The sequence below is a fragment of the Gymnoscopelus braueri genome, assembly GCF_963280865.1.
Source record: "Gymnoscopelus braueri genome assembly, chromosome: 7".
NCBI classification, from domain to species: domain Eukaryota; kingdom Metazoa; phylum Chordata; class Actinopteri; order Myctophiformes; family Myctophidae; genus Gymnoscopelus; species Gymnoscopelus braueri.
In genome coordinates this window covers 14,383,112-14,401,152 of record NC_137608.1, presented here as the reverse complement: position 1 = coordinate 14,401,152, position 18,041 = coordinate 14,383,112, and the positions used below count along the sequence as shown (strand labels likewise).

Sequence of the window (18,041 nt, the reverse complement as noted above, 5' to 3'; positions counted from 1 at the left end):
CCGATTGGAATTCAAACAACAGTTTATGCTCGCTGAGATAGCTGTTGATTTGTTCTTGAATTAATCGCTCTACAACCTTTGAGATGGAACAAAGGATGGAAACAGGCCTATTGTTGCCAGGTTCTAATTTGCTTCCTTTTTTATGCAGAGGGATTACTCTTGCCAACTTGAAATCCTGTGGGACGTGACACTGGCTGATGGATAGGTTTGTGATTTGGGCTACTATGGGGGCAATAGCAGTAGCTGCGTCTCTGAGGAATCTGGTGAGGATATTGTCAAGGCCGGTGGCCTTGTTTGGCTGGAGGGCGAATAGTTTTTTCTGCACATCATCAGCATTTACTGGTTTGAATGAGAAGGTGTCTTTTTTTAGCCCCTAGTTTGTCATAGTGAGCATGGATGTGGTCAGAGCCGTACAAACCTGAATGCTGAGGAAGTTTGCTTACCAACTGGGTTGCAATGGTGGTAAAAAAGCTGCTAAAACGCTACCGCTTGCTTGGCGGTAATGAGCACGCCACTTGAAATAATGCAGATGCTTGTAGTTTTGGTTTGAATTTTGTTGTTGCAGCCCAATGTCTGTAGCGCTTCCCACAGCTTTTGTGGGTGGCTTTTGTTTGCCTCAATGCTTTCATTTAAGAAATTATTTTTGGCAGTTTTGACCAATTTGTTTACTACATTTCGTTGATTTCTGCATCTTTCAAGTAGTTGCACATTTTTGCATTTCCTGAACTCAGAGTACATTTTGTTTCTGAGTTTGATGGCATTTAGGATGTCTCCATTCATCCAGGGTTGTGTACGGGCTCTGACTCTCACCACCTTCTTGGGCGCTAGGCTAGGCTATATTATACATTGTACTTCATCACATGATTCCATGAGCTGCTGCAGTGCTGCTGTTCAGCCACAGAGAAGAACGGCGCTCTGGTTTTGGGCTCCATAATTGGTCAAGTTCAAGGTTTCTGCGCTCGAGTTCATGGTCTTTTATAGAAATACGTCGCCGCGCATTCAGCCCGGCTTCATTATCCTGGCTCGACACAGCCTGGCTTGACAAGGTCTAGCTCGACAAAGTCGCTCCTTTTCAGCCTGGCTTGGTGTTCGTGGAACGGAATAAACCAGGCTGTACGGACCCGACTTTGTCAAACCTGGATTTGACACCTTTCGTGTAATAGGCCCCTGGTGAGTTAGCTACACCTGCCACACTGTCACATCACAACCTGCCACACCTGGTGAGTCAGTCAATGTGTCCTTTAGCAAGACGAGTAAATACCAGAGATGGGAAGTAACAAAGTATAAGTACTTCGTTACTGTAACGAAGTACTTTTCGGGTATTTGTACTTTACCCAGTACTTATTTTTCCGACTACTTTTTACTTTTACTCGTTACATTTTAACACAAGTATCTGTACTTTCTACTCCGTACATTTTCAAAACAGGCTTGTTACTTTAGTTTTATTGCTAAACATTAATGCGCGGCAGATCAGACGAAAATAAGCGCTCATGCATGCAGTCGCCGTTACGTCAGTTACTAGCTCTGGCCAGAGTGATACACCAGTGTGTGACACGTACTGCAAATGTGTATCTACTTCCTGTAACTAGACTAAACAATAAAACTAGTGTTGACTAATCATATTTTCCCTCGTTTTTAGAGGAAGTGTGTTGTGTTGTGTTAATGCTGCCATCATGACGCTGGTCTGTAAACTCGGAGGAAATATAAACAAGGACACGTGGATTATAAACGCGAGATTAGGGCCAAAATTTATATTTACGATATGAAACCATGCTCCTGTGACTTAAACAATATACAGTATACATGTTGGAAATGCGTTCTTTTTTATCCTACGAAGCATTAGGTGAGTAGTGGTTATTAATTATATCATGATGCTGGCTAAAGTGCTACTCCTACTCAGTGTGTGTAAAGACAAAAGTCTGCACAACTGTAGCTTTGATTTAACTACTTTTTGGTCATCATTGGCTTTGCAAAGCCATAGCTCTGTCATTAGCTGTGTGTGTGTGTGTGTGTGTGTGTGTGTGTGTGTGTGTGTGTGTGTGTGTGCGCGCACGCGTGCCTGCATGCGTGCGAGTGAGTTTACATTAAAGTAGGCTTGTCTAGGCTCACTTGCTGTGTTTGAATGAAGTGCAGTAGTTAATGTCATCTCTTGCTGTGCCTGTCTGTCTATCTGTAGTATGGTAACAGGATAGGTGGGCACTACGGACATCTGGGCACCTTGATGTGAAATTGGCTATTTTGTTCAAACTGTAAAAAAAAAATGGGGGGAGATGGTCTAAAGCAGGGGTCTTCAGCGTTTTTCAGGCCAAGGCCCCTTAGCTGAGAGAGAGATGAAGCAGGGACCCCTTAGCTGAGAGAGAGATGAAGCAGGGACCCCTTAGCTGAGAGAGAGATGAAGCAGGGACCCCTTAGCTGAGAGAGAGATGAAGCAGGAACCCCTTAGCTGAGAGACAGATGAAGCAGGGACCCCCACTACACATTGTATAAAATTGTGTTGCAGATTCAACTTTTTCATAGATTTCATAGATAAGCTTCATAGACTATCATCAGTGTTGTGTAAATTAATGTTTTTTGTTAATTTCATACATTTAACCACTTAAACCTTCAATAGGCTACTTCATTTGCTCCTTTTCCCCCTACACCAAACCTCTTTGCTGAAAATAGCCGATCTGCAAGCTCACAACGCCTTGCAGCGCGAGGCGTTGTGAGCTTGTAGATCGACTATTTTTGGCTAAAGTTCCCCTGAGAATAGGGATGCTATAGGGTTCAAGTGGTTAATGTAAAAAAAAAAACTATCACACAAATATTTGGCGGACCCCCTATAGTAGCTCTGAGGAGCCCCTAGGGGTCCCGGACCCCCTGTTGAAGACCCCTGGTCTAAAGTCAAGTTTACGTGATTAGAACATGCTTAAATTCGACAATTAAGGTCTAATATTTCTACAATTGCTCCAAAACCTGTATATCCAGTCATTTTGGGGCATAAACAATAAGATAAATTAAGTCTGATAATGTGCTGTGCATGTTCACATCATGTATACTTTACTTTACTTAAGACCATTTTTCAAATATATATATATTTTTAACATTTTGGACAAAATAGTCAATTTTACACTGAGGTGCCCAGATGTCCCTAGTGCCCACCTATCTGTATCCTGTAGTTTAGCTGAATAGGATGGGGTAGGACTACACTACTGTATTTTAACATCCGTCATAATGGTGGTAGCCTACTGAGGTGGTACTGAGGTGTAAAAAGGTTGAGAACCACTTATTGATTTCAAGAGTTGGGTCGACTACTTGCATGATTCGTCACATCACAATTTGGAAACTTATCCTGGGCCAGTTTTAAGACGTGTGTTTGGTGGGGGTCTTTTAAGTTTAATAGCCTTGGGGTACAATTGGCATTGCACAGAAACATCCGGTAAAAAAACGTTTTACTTTTACTCATAAAGTACATTTCAGAGCCTGTACTTCTTTACTTTTACTCAAGTAAGTATTTGAATGAGTACTTATACTTTTGTAGTAGTTTTTTAAACAAGTAATTGTACTTCTACTCAAGTACAGAATGTCCGTACTTTTCCCATCTCTGGTAAATACACATGTTAAGTTGTAAATGTAATACTCATTAGATTAAGGCAATACAGAAAACACAACCATTCATCCAATCATTCTTTTCCTTTGTTTCTTTTGTCAAGTTTCTTGCATTAAAAGCGACACAATTTAGGAGACACTAATTTGTTCAAATTAAATGTGGACTTAAGTCTCTGATATTTGATTTAAGTCTCTGACAGCAGTGTCATGGATTTGTCTTACTGTTGGCCTAAGTTTGTTTTGATAGAAACTCTCTGTGTGTGTGTGTGTGTGTGTGTGTGTGTGTGTGTGTGTGTGTGTGTGTGTGTGTGTGTGTGTGTGTGTGTGTGTGTGTGTGTGTGTGTGTGTGTGTGTGTGTGCGCATAAAATACAATCTTTATTGTTTTAATACCTTTTCACAGGTGATCTGTGCGTTGCCCACATCACAGATGAGGGGGTAGAACTCTTAGAACCACTGACAGTGACCCGGACTCATGTGGTTGTAAATGTGACCCAGTTGTCTGGCTTTGGGATCCTGGAGAGGATTTCGAGCTTCTTTAAAACAAAACATGCTCAGGTTCTGCTGTTCCTTCGACCACCGGGATCTAAGAGACGGATTCTAAATGCATTTCTGCTGCCAAGAAATGTGCCCCCCACAGAGGTAACATGTTGTTTGTTGAGTAGCTTGCATCTCTGTGACATTGTATACATTTAGACATAGGACCCTATCTTGCCTTACCCCTTATCCCAAAACGTTTTTGTATTGTCTTACTATTTTGAAAAATATTTTTAAAATAGTTCAAATAGCCGATCTACAATCTCACAACGTGTTGATGTAGATCGGCTAGTTGAACTATTTGAAAATGTTTTTAAAAATAGTAAAATATGGCTAATAAGTTTAGGCATAATAGTCTGGTTGCTTAAGACCAGATTTTAGGAAAATGTGGACACGGCTGACAAAAGCGCCAATTTTTTTCTACATGCTCTCCATCACCATACATTTCATTTTGGACGGAGAGCCACGTCATCAAAATAGCAGAAGGCGGCCATTTTGGATTTCAAAAATGTAATATCTCTAAGTATCTCGGTTTCCAAGCCACTTAGAAGGTCAATCTTGGTGTCAAAATATATGTTTTTGGGGTCAAGGAATTCAATATAGCTATTGGGAATATCAGCAAGTGACTATTTCTGCCATGATTTGGATTTGGATCATTCTGGCAACATATCGCTTTGGATAAAAGCGTCTGCTAAATGACTGTAATGTAATGTATATCTACACAACTTTGTATGCCTCGGCTAGATTATGCACAACATACATGAAGACCATCCATGCCCTCCCTCTCTGTCTGACGGAGGGAAACAACGGCTGGGAAATATGTCAGAAGAGGCAAGGGATACGACGGAAGGTGGCTGTGAAAGGACAAGCTGCCGGGGAATTGGTCTGATTTCTTGTGTGACCCTATGAACAAGCAGGAGCTCTTTACTTTATTCTCCGGAAAGACTGCATTAACTGCCTGGCCAGAGGGCAAGATGGTCTTCATTACATCTGGCATCACAGTGGTCAGCACAGACACCAGCCACTCCATGCTGCCATGTAACCATGAAGAAGCCGACACCAGGATACGGATTCTGCTTGATGCCCTGGAGCATGGCTGTTCTACCTGCTTGGTACTCATATATGTATCCATACAGATGTTGTCGTTACCCTCATCACCAAGTTTCATGCCAAAGTATCTATCTACAGACATCTGGGTCGCTTTTGGCACTGGCAAGACCTACACCAATCTTCATAAATACCATCTGCCATGCTCTGGCCAAAGTTTACAGCACTTCCCATCTTCCACTTTTACACAGGCTGTGACACATAAGCATTCTGCGGGAAAGGGAAGAAACCAGTATGATTGGCTTGGAATTCATACCCTGTCGTCACCCAGGCCTTAAACTGCATGGTAGCAAATCCATACACTTTTGTGACCAAAGATAACCAATACATTCAACTTCTTGAGCGCTTCACAGACATAATTTATGATAAAACGAGTGATTTAGAATGAGTCAATGAAGCACCGGGTAGCTCAGTCAGTAGAGCGCTCGCCTTTCGACCACAAGGTCATGGGTTCGATCCCGGGCACCATCAACTTACCATATAAGTAGCACGGCCTGGATGCGACAAGTCTTGCAGTAAGTACTGGGAGCTGATGGTAGGTGTGGCACTTTGACTCCACCTCAGCAATCCATCTCTGAGGGGTCTATGCGCATTGTAACAGGGATAGACTCCCGCATCCTACTTACTTACCTAGAAGGTGCTTCGGCCAGAAGAACAAAATGATGGAAGTTTGGAATACATTCCACCAACTCAAAATTCACTGCTGCAGCATGTGACGTGAGTTGTCTACCAATCTGGGATCTGGGCCTCGTCTGAACTGGCCCAGCAGCCGACACCTAGTCCAGAAGGAGGGGATGGACATTGGATGTCGACAACAAGGTCTGGCTTCCTGTGTGGAGCATTCTACTGGCTTCCTGTGTGCATTCTACCGATGGCGTCAAAAGCCTGCATTAAACTGGCCAAGTGGTTGTGATACAAGGTGCTCATGAAAGAAGGCACACTGGACTTGCACAGATCTTTGCAGTTGTCCATGTGACAGATGTTGTTATTCTAGAAAGTGAAGCTAATAATTCACTTCATGCAGGTTATCCAGTTTTCAATGTGTCCTACCACTAACCAAGATGAAAATGATGTAAATATGCATTGCTAGAATGAACATATTTATTTGATCTTGGTACAAATAAAAATCAAGTGGTATTCACAATAGCTTAAATGCATTCCTTGACACAGAAAATGTAATTTTGACACCAAGATTAACCTTCTAAGTAGCCTGGGCAGCATTCCTTTTCGGGTATATGATCCGGTCGGGAGCTCTACGTCATCCGCGTCATCAGCGACCGGATCGCGACAAACCGGAAAGACGTCTCACCCCAAAATAGGTCCGTCCTAATAAAATCCTTGATGCGCGTAGTTTAGCTTATTTTTTAAATATAAATGTGAGTGTACTTTCCGGAGACTATTTAGCGTCTGTAGTATCCATATTATCCCACGGGGAAATTCTATTCCATTTAAATAGGGATTGGGGAACCAAAACAAAGCGGCACCGCAAAACCGGATCGCGACAAATTTTTTTTTCAGTAGGCGTGGCCTAGACCGGATCATATGGGTCTTTAGTAACGCAGACCAGGCTTTCCTCTGAGGTGGAAAGACTGGTGACGCGAGGTTACCTTCTAAGTGGCTTGGAAGCCGAGATATTGGCACTTGTAGTAATTACATGGTGGCCATCTTTGAAATCCAAGATGGCCGCATTCCGCCATCTTGATGATGTGGCTCCTACCAAAAAGTTAAAGTTATGGTGATGGAGAGCATGTGTAAATAATGTGGTGCTTTTGGTCGCTGTGTCCACATCTGGACCTAAGCGACCAGAATAATTGCCAGAATGAACCAAATGTTCAAATATTGGCAGAAATAGTCACTTGCTGATATTCTCAATAGCTTTATTAAATTCCTTGACCCCAAAAATATATATTTTGACACCTAGATTGACCTTCTAAGTGGCTTGGAAGCCGAGATATTGGCACTTATAGATATTACATGGTGGCCATCTTTGAAATCCAAGATGGCCGCCTTCTGCCATCTTGATAACGTGGCTCCCCATTATGTAGAAAAAAATTGGCGCTTTTGTCAGCCGTGTCCACATTTTTTTGCTAACAGACCGGGTTATAAGGGGTAAGGCGGGGTTCAATATGTATTAATGATATGGATTTTGAAAAGACAACAAGAAGCTAGTCTGTAGGTGTGAAAACTTTTGACAACCATTACAAGTTTATAGCCTAAAGAATCATTATGATTGAATCCTTGTCAAAATGTGTTGTCATTGTAGGTGGAAGTAAAACATGTTAAGGATGAACACATCAAGACCACCTCTGACTGTGATCTTACAGAAGGCCAGCACTACAGTCTGCGATGTTCTAATACTTCATATGACGTATCCCCCAAGGTATCACACATTAATACTACAACCTCACAAGTTAGGATAACATAATAACCCATTCAGGGCAGGAATTTCATGGAGACCATGAAGGCCATGGCCGCCGTTGCCCCTCGTTTTGGCCTAGTGCAGCAGATTAGTGACACAACCATTCACTTTTGTGATACAAGCAATCACATTTCACATGAATAATGCCTAGGACCTACTTTTTCAGAAAAACTCTGTTAGACACCCAAAAATCCAAGATGGCAGATTTTTCAGTGTAGAACTTGAATGTCGACTGAACATATATTAATGATCAGTTAAAAAAAGAGGGAGAGGGAGTCCCGCACACTATCTTCACTTACAAATACATGTATTTAAGATGCAACTTTTCGGCCACTCAGACCTTCATCAGGCATAAAGAGGCAGCTGGCACACAGCCAGTATATATGACAACTGACAAGGTAGGGGCCAATCAAAATCACACGCCAATCCGTTACCATAGAGAGGGGGCGGCCCATACAGGTGGGTGAAGGTGGTATTTATTCCACGGTGAAAGGAATATTCATAAAGAACATGAGAATAAATATAGCTGCAAAAATACAATTAAATAAGTCGGTAGAAAAAGGTATTACAATCATGAATAAAATTCCTATAGGGTCTACTGAGTGAGGCTGAATATAAACATGGATACAGTAACAAAACATACTGTGTCCCAGGAGGGCATAATATCCAATAAATGTATTTGGGCTCCGACGCACCTGTCCGTCCTGTGCAAAAGGACTTTTCTTCAATGATCTAGTTATCCAAATATATGTATTTTGACATGATAAATTCAATGGTGCCAATACAAATTCAATATGGCTTCTAGTGTTCAAGATGGTGGCCATTTTCAACTAAAATACACCGTTTTCTGTCGTAATTCGATCAGAAATTAAGTTTCAACCTAGCCTGACACTCAGCCTGAATTTATTATTCAGTCTAATAAAGCCCTCTCAGTGCAGCCGTTTTCTGAGATGGGGGCGTGGCCAACGTGGGGCTCTTTGACGATTGGTTCATACTGGATAATCCCCATCCCCAATGGGCCGGTTAGATTTCCAACGTGAAAACCCCGCCTTCGACAAGTGTCACCAGACCCTTTACTTTATTACTTTATTTGTTTATTTAGACAGGACAGAGCATATTAATGAACGTCACATGAACGTAAATACACCGGATTTAGCAAAGATGCTAATTTTCATCCGCAGTCCTCACACAAAACAGAAAAACAGAAAAACAATAACATCAGAAAACAGACAAACGGTGAAATACAATTACATTACATCACATAGCCTAAAAAAAACTAAAATATGATCACAAATGGTTGCAGCTTTGGTTTTCAAGCAACCATCTTTTCACATTGAATTTAAAAGATGGAAATGTAGCACAATCCCTTATATGTAGAGGAAGGCCATTCCATGCTACACAACCCTGTACTGAGAGGACATTTTGACCGAAGGTTGTTTGCCGGTGCGGCACTTCACAATCTCCTCGAGTGGTTGCTCTGGTACTGATTCCTCTTTCAGGCTTCCTTTTAATGAATTCCCTTAGGGGGGGCGGGCACAGACCATGTAAGGTCTTGTATATGATCCCAACCTGTTTGAACTTTTTGAAATTGTCGAAGCAAAAGAAATTGAGCCTCCTGAGTACTGTATGTTACAATGATGATAAGAGTGAGGCTTCCTGTCAAACACCTTGAGCGCACTTTTGTAGAGCTGTTCGATGGGTTTTAGGATCGTCACGCCTGTGCAAGACCAGTTTGTAAAACAGTACTCAATGTGTGATAGGATCATACAGTGAAGATCTGGCAGCTCCAACTGTCAGGAAGGATCTAATTTGTTTACAATTTTGAAGGTTGAATTTAATCGTATTTGTGACTTTCTTCACATGTTTTTTAAAAGTTAGGGTTGAGTCTAGTATGACTCCGAGGTACTTGAACTCTGGGACAAGTTCAAGTTCCTCCCCACCCAGAAACACATTTGAGGACTCCAACACAACTGGTCTTTTGGAGAAGGCCATGCAGACTGTCTTTTTGGCATTCAAGAGCAGACATGAATCTATAAGCCAGTCTTGAATGCTTGTCAGAGCTGAGGTTAAGATTATTGACACCTCTGCATAGCTTTTACCATGGGCAAGTACAACGGCATCATCTGCATACATCTGGACATGTAGATTCTTACATACTTCAGGTAGGTCATTTATGTACAGTGAGAACAGAATTGGACCTAGTATTGAGCCCTGGGGGACACCGACCGAACAGGTGTGGTAGGGGGATTTAACACTGTTTACACTTACACACTGTTTTCTGGTGGATAGATAGGAACTAAACCATTGTATAGCTTCTGGGGAAAAATTAAAATGTGTTAATTTGGACAGGAGGAACTGGTGACAGACGGTGTCAAACGCCTTCTTGAAGTCCAGGAACACCGCCATTACACAGGGAGCTCTGTTCAAAGCACATTTCAATTTTTCTATGAATAGGCAGTTTGCTGATTCAGTGGAGTGAAAGGCCCGAAACCCAAACTGCATGGGATGCAGTGGGGTGTGGCCTTTGTCTAGATGTTTGATGATAGATTTCACAATCCACTTTTCAGCCACCCTGAATGCGTGGCTAGCGATTCAGGCGCTGAAGCCAGGCTAGTTTCAGCCGGATGTAGAGTAGTCCAAGGTCTAAGCAGACTTTTGATCTACATTACAATGTTGTAATCATTGTCAATTAGTTGACATTCTTTTTTATAAGAGAGTGATGTCAAAGCACAACCAGGGAACACTGGTGACATATTGCTGTGAGACTCAGCATGGAGTTCAGTGTTGGCTGAGTAGTGTACTCACTGTAGTTGTAGTCTACTAACTGTAGTTATACTATAATTTAGTGTCCCAAATGCTATCTAATTAGACATGTACATATGCCAACTAGTAGTTTAAATTGAATTTTTCATATCAAGATACACACATTTTGATAACTACATCATTAAAATATGTTCAGACATTCAAGTTCTACACTGAAAAAACATGATTTACATTGGATGAGACAGCCATCTTGCAAAATGGCTGCCATGTTGGATTTTCAGGCTTTTCTAAAAAAAGAAGGTCCTAGGCGTTTTCATGCCAAATGTGGTGCTTGTATCGCAAAGTGAACGATTCTTCTGAAATATTTACTACTACAACTACAACTATGTGTCTGTGTTTTCAGGATGTGAAATATCGTCTGATCTATGGACCAACTTTCCATCCAACATTTGAGGTGACGATCAATCTCAATGCAGAAGTCATCCCATTGAAACTGCTGGGAGGATCTGACACATTAGTCTGGGAGAAAAATATTGACCTGGAAGGTAAAGGCAGAGTTTTATCTTATTATGAGATATAGTGGAATAGCTCTTTCATATTCAAACATATAATTATATCCTGGCATATGGATGGATGGTAACGTTACTTTGTGTATCCTTAACTTCAGTTAAGACTTGCAGCCTTTGAGTTCATAAGTCTAGAGCAGCCTTTGAGTTTGTAAGTCCTGTTGTATCCTACTGACTCACCTACCAGTGAGGAGCCCCAACCGAGAGGATGTACTGTTGTATCCTACTGACTAACCTACCAGTGAGGAGCCTCCACCGGGAAGACGTAGCGCCTCCATCCTACTGCTCTTATTCAACATTCCCCACTAACAGGCTCCACCCCCAGCCTGTAGGAGTACATACAGTGAGGTTACCCTCCTCTGTCAATGTCACAATCTGTCTCTTACCAGGTACTTGGTAAATAAAAAAGGAGGCTGGAACCAATACTATTAGTCCATGAGCCAGACAAGATTTCATTATCGAAAGAGTGGGCAAAACCATACCTATTTTAAATTGTTCATAGGGTCAATACGAGTAAATAGATATATGATAACCTTTCCACAGGAGCAGCTTTTTCATGGTCATGGTTCAATTTGCATATTTAAATATACAATTTCAGAAAACTTGTAATACGATAAATCATTGTCTTCATGTAAGTAATCAACTCAGGAAGTTTCATTATGATAACTATTTTTTAAATGTTGTCATTTTTTCACCTGTGATGTACGTATGGGGAAAATAACAAAATGTGTGATAACCATGAAAAAGCTGCTCCTGTGGAAAGGTTATCATATATTTATTTACTCGTATTGACCCTATGAACAATTTAATATAGGTTTGGTTTTGCCCACTCTTTCGATAATCATTGCTCAATTTTGGGGCTCTGGCTCATGGACTATATGCAGGAGACAACGTTACAATGCCATAGATAGGCCACCAGGCCTGGCGGAGATCTGCGCTCCACGGAGCGCCCCTTTCTTGTTTATGGCTGTGACTGATTTGTAACGTAAAAAATGTACAGTTTGTTTCCAACTTTGCTAGGACATATTTACTCAAATTTCAACACTTTTTGTTGTTCCTGCAGCACGACCAGAAGTAAAGGCTGCATCTGTCCCAGGTGAGTTCTGTTGAGCATGACTTAGTATTGAATCTACGTACATTTCAGAGAAGGGGCTCAGTAGGGCTTAAAGGGGTTGGAAGTAATATGTTCTTTAAAAAAAAGAAACAATAATAAAGGCCTTTGCAGACGGGGTCCGATTTTGCGCCGGAAAAAACTGACGATATACTATTTAAAATGAACACATGGTCCTCTATGCAGGGTCTTTAAAATGGGATTGACTTTCAAAATAGTAAATGCGACTTTACCCTCAATGCCCTCATTACCTGTATATATGACAATAAAAATCACACCCTGTGTGAAGTGGGCGGTGTCTTGCTAGCTAATCACAATACTGAATGGAGTCAACCAATCATGTACAGAAAATAAATACATTTATTGAAACACTCTTTATGATGGAAGAAACCATAACTTTAAAAAAAACAAATGTATGTTTTTTTTTAAAGTTATGGTTTCTTATATAGGGCTATGCACATGTGTCATGTGACACTGCCAATCACAGTCCTGAATAGACTGTGATTGGCCAATCACGGTGCAGGGTTAGGCGGGGTACATTTTTGGCCAATCACAGCGCAGGATTTGTTGTACAAATATCCAAACCTCACTTATAGGGGCGGTTTCACCGCCCAAAAATAACCACAAAAAAGTGAACGGGAGACAACAATGATCTGGTAACACCACCTATAGAACACAATACTAGAGAGATCTGGTAACACTGGTCTGTCTGTCTGTCTGTCTGTCTGTCTGTCTGTCTGTCTGTCTGTCTGTCTGTCTGTCTGTCTGTCTGTCTGTCTGTCTGTCTGTCTCTCTGGCTCTGTCTGTCTGTCTGTCTGTCTGTCTGTCTGTCGCTCTCTGTCTGTCGCTCTGTGGCTCTCTGTTTGTTTCTCTCTCTGGCTCTGTCTGTCTGTCTGTCTGTCTGTCTGTCTGTCTGTCTGTCTGTCTGTCTGTCTGTCTGTCTGTCTGTCTGTCTCTCTCTCTCTCTCTCTCTCTCTCTCTCTCTCAGATGACAGTGATGATGGAGAGACTTCAGGAAGGGCTGGAAAGAGAAGAAAGAAAGGTAAAACATGTTAGATCAATAGCAGATTGAAAGTAAAAACTCCCACACACTGTCTTCAAATGCAATTAAAAAGAGTGAGTGTGATGAAGGTCTAACCACAATGTAGTTATGTCACATGTCATTGTGGTTAGACCTTCATCAGGTTATCTCAAAGAGAGAGAGAGAGAGAGACCATCGTTATAGGCTGCTAACCTACGGTGGACCAATCGTGTCCCACCAAATGAGACATCACTCTTTTAAGGTTACAGGTGATCTCATATGAATAAAAATAGAGACTAATCAATCATAAATCGTCTCAATTCATAAGTGCAAATGTACCACATGATTGAACATTATGATATTAATAATCATGACAGTATGTACAGATAATAAGGGCAAGATGCCAAACAAAACTCATGTTTTCAATGTAATATACGAAAATCTATATCATTAAAAATCAAAATCAATAAAAGGACAAACGATCAAGCCTAGAGTGATTTACTGTAAGCAAGGAAATACATCAAATGCGTATAAATAGTAATCTAGGATCATAGGTAAACCAATAACCTATCATCAGTCTAACAGTAGAATATCCAATAAATCAATTTCTATGTACCGAGGTCACTGGACGAGGAATACACACACTGATTAGTAGTCATTATATATAAATATATAGGCTGCACAACCATTATGACAGCTTGTGAGCTTGTAGATCGGCTATTTTCACAATACAAAAAAAATCCTATTTGTATGATAGGAACTTATAATTTTTTTTTTACATTAACCACTTGCACCCTAGCATCCCTATGCTGGGGGGCACTTTAACTGAAAATCTACAATCTGAACTCAGCAAAGAGTCACTACAAACAAAGTACGGTAAAGAAAACACTCTACAGAGATTTGATTTACACTTACCTGTGTGTTCAAATGACTCTGTCTGTCTGTCTGTCTGTCTGTCTGTCTGTCTGTCTGTCTGTCTGTCTGTATGTCTGTCACTCTCTGTCTGTGTGTCTGTCTGTCTCTCTTTCTCTCTCTCTCTCTCTCTCTCTCTCTCTCTCTCTCTCTCTCTCTCTCTCTCTCTCTCTCTCTCTCTCTCTCTCAGATGACAGTGATGATGGAGAGACTTCAGGAAGGGCTGGAAAGAGAAGAAAGAAAGGTAAAACATGTTGGATCAATAGCAGATTGAAAGTAAAAACTCCCACACACTGTCTTCAAATGCAATTAAAAAGAGTGAGTGTGATGAAGGTCTAACCACAATGTAGTTATGTCACATGTCATTGTGGTTAGACCATCATCAGGTTATCTCAAAGAGAGAGAGAGAGAGAGAGACCATCGTTATAGGCTGCTAACCTACGGTGGACCAATCGTGTCCCACCAAATGAGACATCACTCTTTTAAGGTTACAGGTGATCTCATATGAATAAAAATAGAGACTAATCAATCATAAATCTGTCTGTCTGTCTGTCTGTCTGTCTGTCTGTCTGTCTGTCTGTCTGTCTGTCTGTCTGTCTGTCTGTCTGTCTGTCTTTCTCTCTTTCTCTGTCTGTCTTCCTCTTTGTCTGTCTGTCTGTCACTCTCTGTCTGTCTGTCTGTCTGTCTGTCTGTCTGTCTGTCTGTCTGTCTGTCTGTCTGTCTGTCTGTCTGTCTGTCTGTCTGTCTGTCTGTCTGTCTCTCTCTCTCTCTCTGTCTCTCTGTCTGTCGCTCTGTCTGTCTGTCTGTCTGTCTGTCTCTCTCTCTCTCTCTCTCTCAGATGACAGTGATGATGGAGAGACTTCAGGAAGGGCTGGAAAGAGAACAAAGAAAGGTAAAACATGTTAGATCAATAGCAGATTGAAAGTAAAAACTCCCACACACTGTCTTCAAATGCAATTAAAAAGAGTGAGTTGAATTGGTTTGTGATCAGATTGATGCTTAATGAACAGTAAAGACATCAGGGTTTAGTTAAACCTGGCTGCTAGCCTGGTCTGGACCTTGGTCTGGAGATTTAGCTTCACAGCTAAATCTCCATGGTAACTAATGTAGCATGAAAGTGTTTCATGGCTGAGCCTTGATAAATTCATCCAGGATAGTTAATCTGCTGTGTAGGTTTCAGGCCCCTGTTTAGTTCATTTTCAAAACAGAGCCATGCACATATCCTACAAAAGAGTATTATTACTACTACTGACTACTATGTAACACACTTCTCATCGGGATCCCAAGCAAGAGCCTTCAAAAGCTCCAATACATCCAGAACAGCTGCTAGGATCCTGATGAGAGTGTAAGTATAAGCACATCACATCCATCCTCCACTCACTGCACTGGCTTCATCTCCTCACGGACAGAGTGCAAGATCTCCCTGTTAACCCACCAATGCATCCACAATGACGTCCCCCCCCCCCCCCCACACACACACACACACTCTTAATCTACGCTCTTAAAACCCTCCTTTTCTTAATGTGTTGTTTTTATGCAATTGTTCTTTTCTTTTTCTTTTAACAAGTTGAAACACATATAAAATTCCATGAGATGCATCACTCACATAGTTTCATCAACAACTGAATGTTCATTCCTCTTAGCTTCAGAGAAACACTTTGTCGACCAAAACCGGCGTTTCCTGATTGACAACGTGACTACAGTGGATCCCATCCTGGATCTACTCCTTGAGGAGGATGTCATCACCAAAGAGGGCTACAGTCATGTGAGGTCTAAGTCCACCACTCAGGAGAAGATGAGGGAACTTTATACATTCCTGAACTCCAACAAAGCCAAAGACATTTTCTCCAAAGGTCTTGAGGAACATGAGAATCTTCTCCTTGATGATCTGAAGTAATTTGCATTTAAAAATTTTTTTACAAGGTACAAGAGAATGACCCTTTTCAGGCCAGGATGCTTTCAGTGTTAACTCATTCACTGCCAGGAATTCATTTTTAATGAATAAAATTGTTTTCATTTTTAATTAATTCACAATTAATCCGTCTACTGTACCCTTTCCAGCTAAAACAGCGATTTTACTGTACCTTTGAAAAATCGTAATTAGAAAGAATTACGTTAATTACGTCGGTTGCAGTGGATGAGTTAATATGAATCATTATAATTTATCCTCTTGGTTTCCAAGAGCTCCACACTTTAATTCAAATGTTAATCTACAGATTGATGTAGGCCTGGCCTACTTTTTCTATGTGAAAATGGAGGCCACAGTTAGCCTACTGAATGTCATCATTTATAGAAGGTTATTGATACAATGTTAGGAACGTTACTGGTCCACAGAAGGAAACCCATGCACTACAGCAGGTGATTTATGTAAACATTTAGTCATTTAAAGGGACATTTTGCCGATTTTGCAACCAGATCTTATTTTAATGAAGTTTAGGACTCAAGAAACAAGATCCTGTTTTTTTTTGTGTATAATCTGTGTTTTTAGATATCAAGTAATCTTCGAATATCTTGTGATGTTATTTACGTCACGACGGCATGGCTCATTCCTTTCCGCACTACATGTTGTCTCGACGTGTCTCAGTCAGACCAGCTCCAAAGACAGCCCCAAGGGGTGTCCCCAAGATTTGGTCGAACCTTGAACCGTCTTGGACTCCACCCCACAGAGTTGAGGCAGCAGCTGCTGATTTGATGCTCATGCATCAAATCACTACATAATGTTATATCATTGCCCTAAATGGCGAGATATTGACAAGGGAAGGATCATTATGTCTGTATTAGCCTTGATGTCTGTATAAGAAATGACTTTGTACAGGTGGAAAACTTTAGTTAAATTTGCAGAGTGACGCATTACTTTACCTGAGTTACATCTTCTGATAGTTGTACTTGAATGTTGACATGAAATAATAATCCTGTTTAGTGTTTCATAAGCGCAAGCGTGAAAGAATCCAAATACAACGTGGAGCGACGGTAAACAAACACTGTTGAAAGGCTAGGTTCACAATACCAAGGATTCGACAGTTATGTCGCTACTATGCTATACGGAAGTAGAACGGCATAAAGATACCAAGGATTTGTCAGTGATGTGAAATCGCTAACGAATCTTTGGACATGAAGGATGAGATGGACGCTTCTGACTTCCAGTGTTGCCAGATATTGTGAAAGAAATAAGAAACAAGGTCTATGAAAACAAGCCCAAAAGAAGATAACTAGGCCAAGAGCACTTTAAACCTAGACATGGGATATTATATATTTAAAAATTGCCGATCTACAAGCTCACAACGCGTCGCGATGTTACCCATTGTGAGCTTGTAGATCTGCTATTTTCCAAAAAATCTTGAGGGGAAAAAGTGCAAAATGTGGAATATTTTGTAATCGTTTTAACAACACATATTTGGTAGGGGCTCCCTGGCACAAATTATAATTTCAGATTATAATTAACATGAAAAATACATGAACATGTTTGAGAACCACTGGTTTAAACAACAATCAAAACATTTGGATACAAGCCCAAATATCAACTACATTTTAGAAAGAAGCCGCTTATAATAAGTAGACATGGCAACACTGTCGAACACTGGTACACATGTTGTGTGTTGTTGTTGAAGATCACACCCACATGCAGCCTCCACTCCTCCCAAGGAGGGGCAGTGCACCAAAGCATTATGGTCATTGTAGTAATGCAGCAGTCCAGTCAAACCCTAGTCAAACACACAGATTTCATAATTTTTCTGGCCATAGGGTGCACATTTTAAATTGTTCTACTGTAATCTACTACAAATACTATTAACATTGAGTGATTGCAGTTTCTTCCAGGGGTGAAATGCTCCTTTAACTACAGCAGGTGATTTATGTAAACATTTAGTCATTTAACTACAGCAGGTGATTTATGTATGTTGCTCCATCTCCTTGTATCGTTACAGCCTGGCAGCCTTGCTGCCACAGAAAACATTGACATTGTATGTTTCTGCAAACCTCTGATAAGTCGAATGTTTCTGAACCCATTTAATATCAATATT

The 18,041-nt window shown here is 41.0% G+C and overlaps 2 protein-coding genes across 3 annotated transcripts in view; one reads left to right on the top strand and one right to left on the bottom strand.

The window, feature by feature from the left end:
• Positions 1-18,041, bottom strand: part of LOC308088592 (uncharacterized protein) — a 234,271-nt gene that overhangs the window by 151,787 nt on the left and 64,443 nt on the right. The window lies entirely within an intron of this gene.
• LOC308088487 (uncharacterized protein) overlaps positions 1-18,041 on the top strand; it is a 131,144-nt gene that overhangs the window by 111,767 nt on the left and 1,336 nt on the right. The window contains exons 19-25 of one of the 2 annotated variants that reach the window (XM_080432952.1): positions 3,990-4,228; positions 7,494-7,610; positions 10,816-10,957; positions 12,042-12,074; positions 13,078-13,131; positions 14,861-14,914; positions 15,666-15,915. In XM_080432952.1, the coding sequence (XP_080289078.1) occupies positions 3,990-4,228; positions 7,494-7,610; positions 10,816-10,957; positions 12,042-12,074; positions 13,078-13,131; positions 14,861-14,914; positions 15,666-15,915 (889 nt within the window). The remainder of the gene's footprint in view (positions 1-3,989; positions 4,229-7,493; positions 7,611-10,815; positions 10,958-12,041; positions 12,075-13,077; positions 13,132-14,860; positions 14,915-15,665; positions 15,916-18,041) is intronic. The other variant, XM_080432953.1, reaches the window with a different exon arrangement.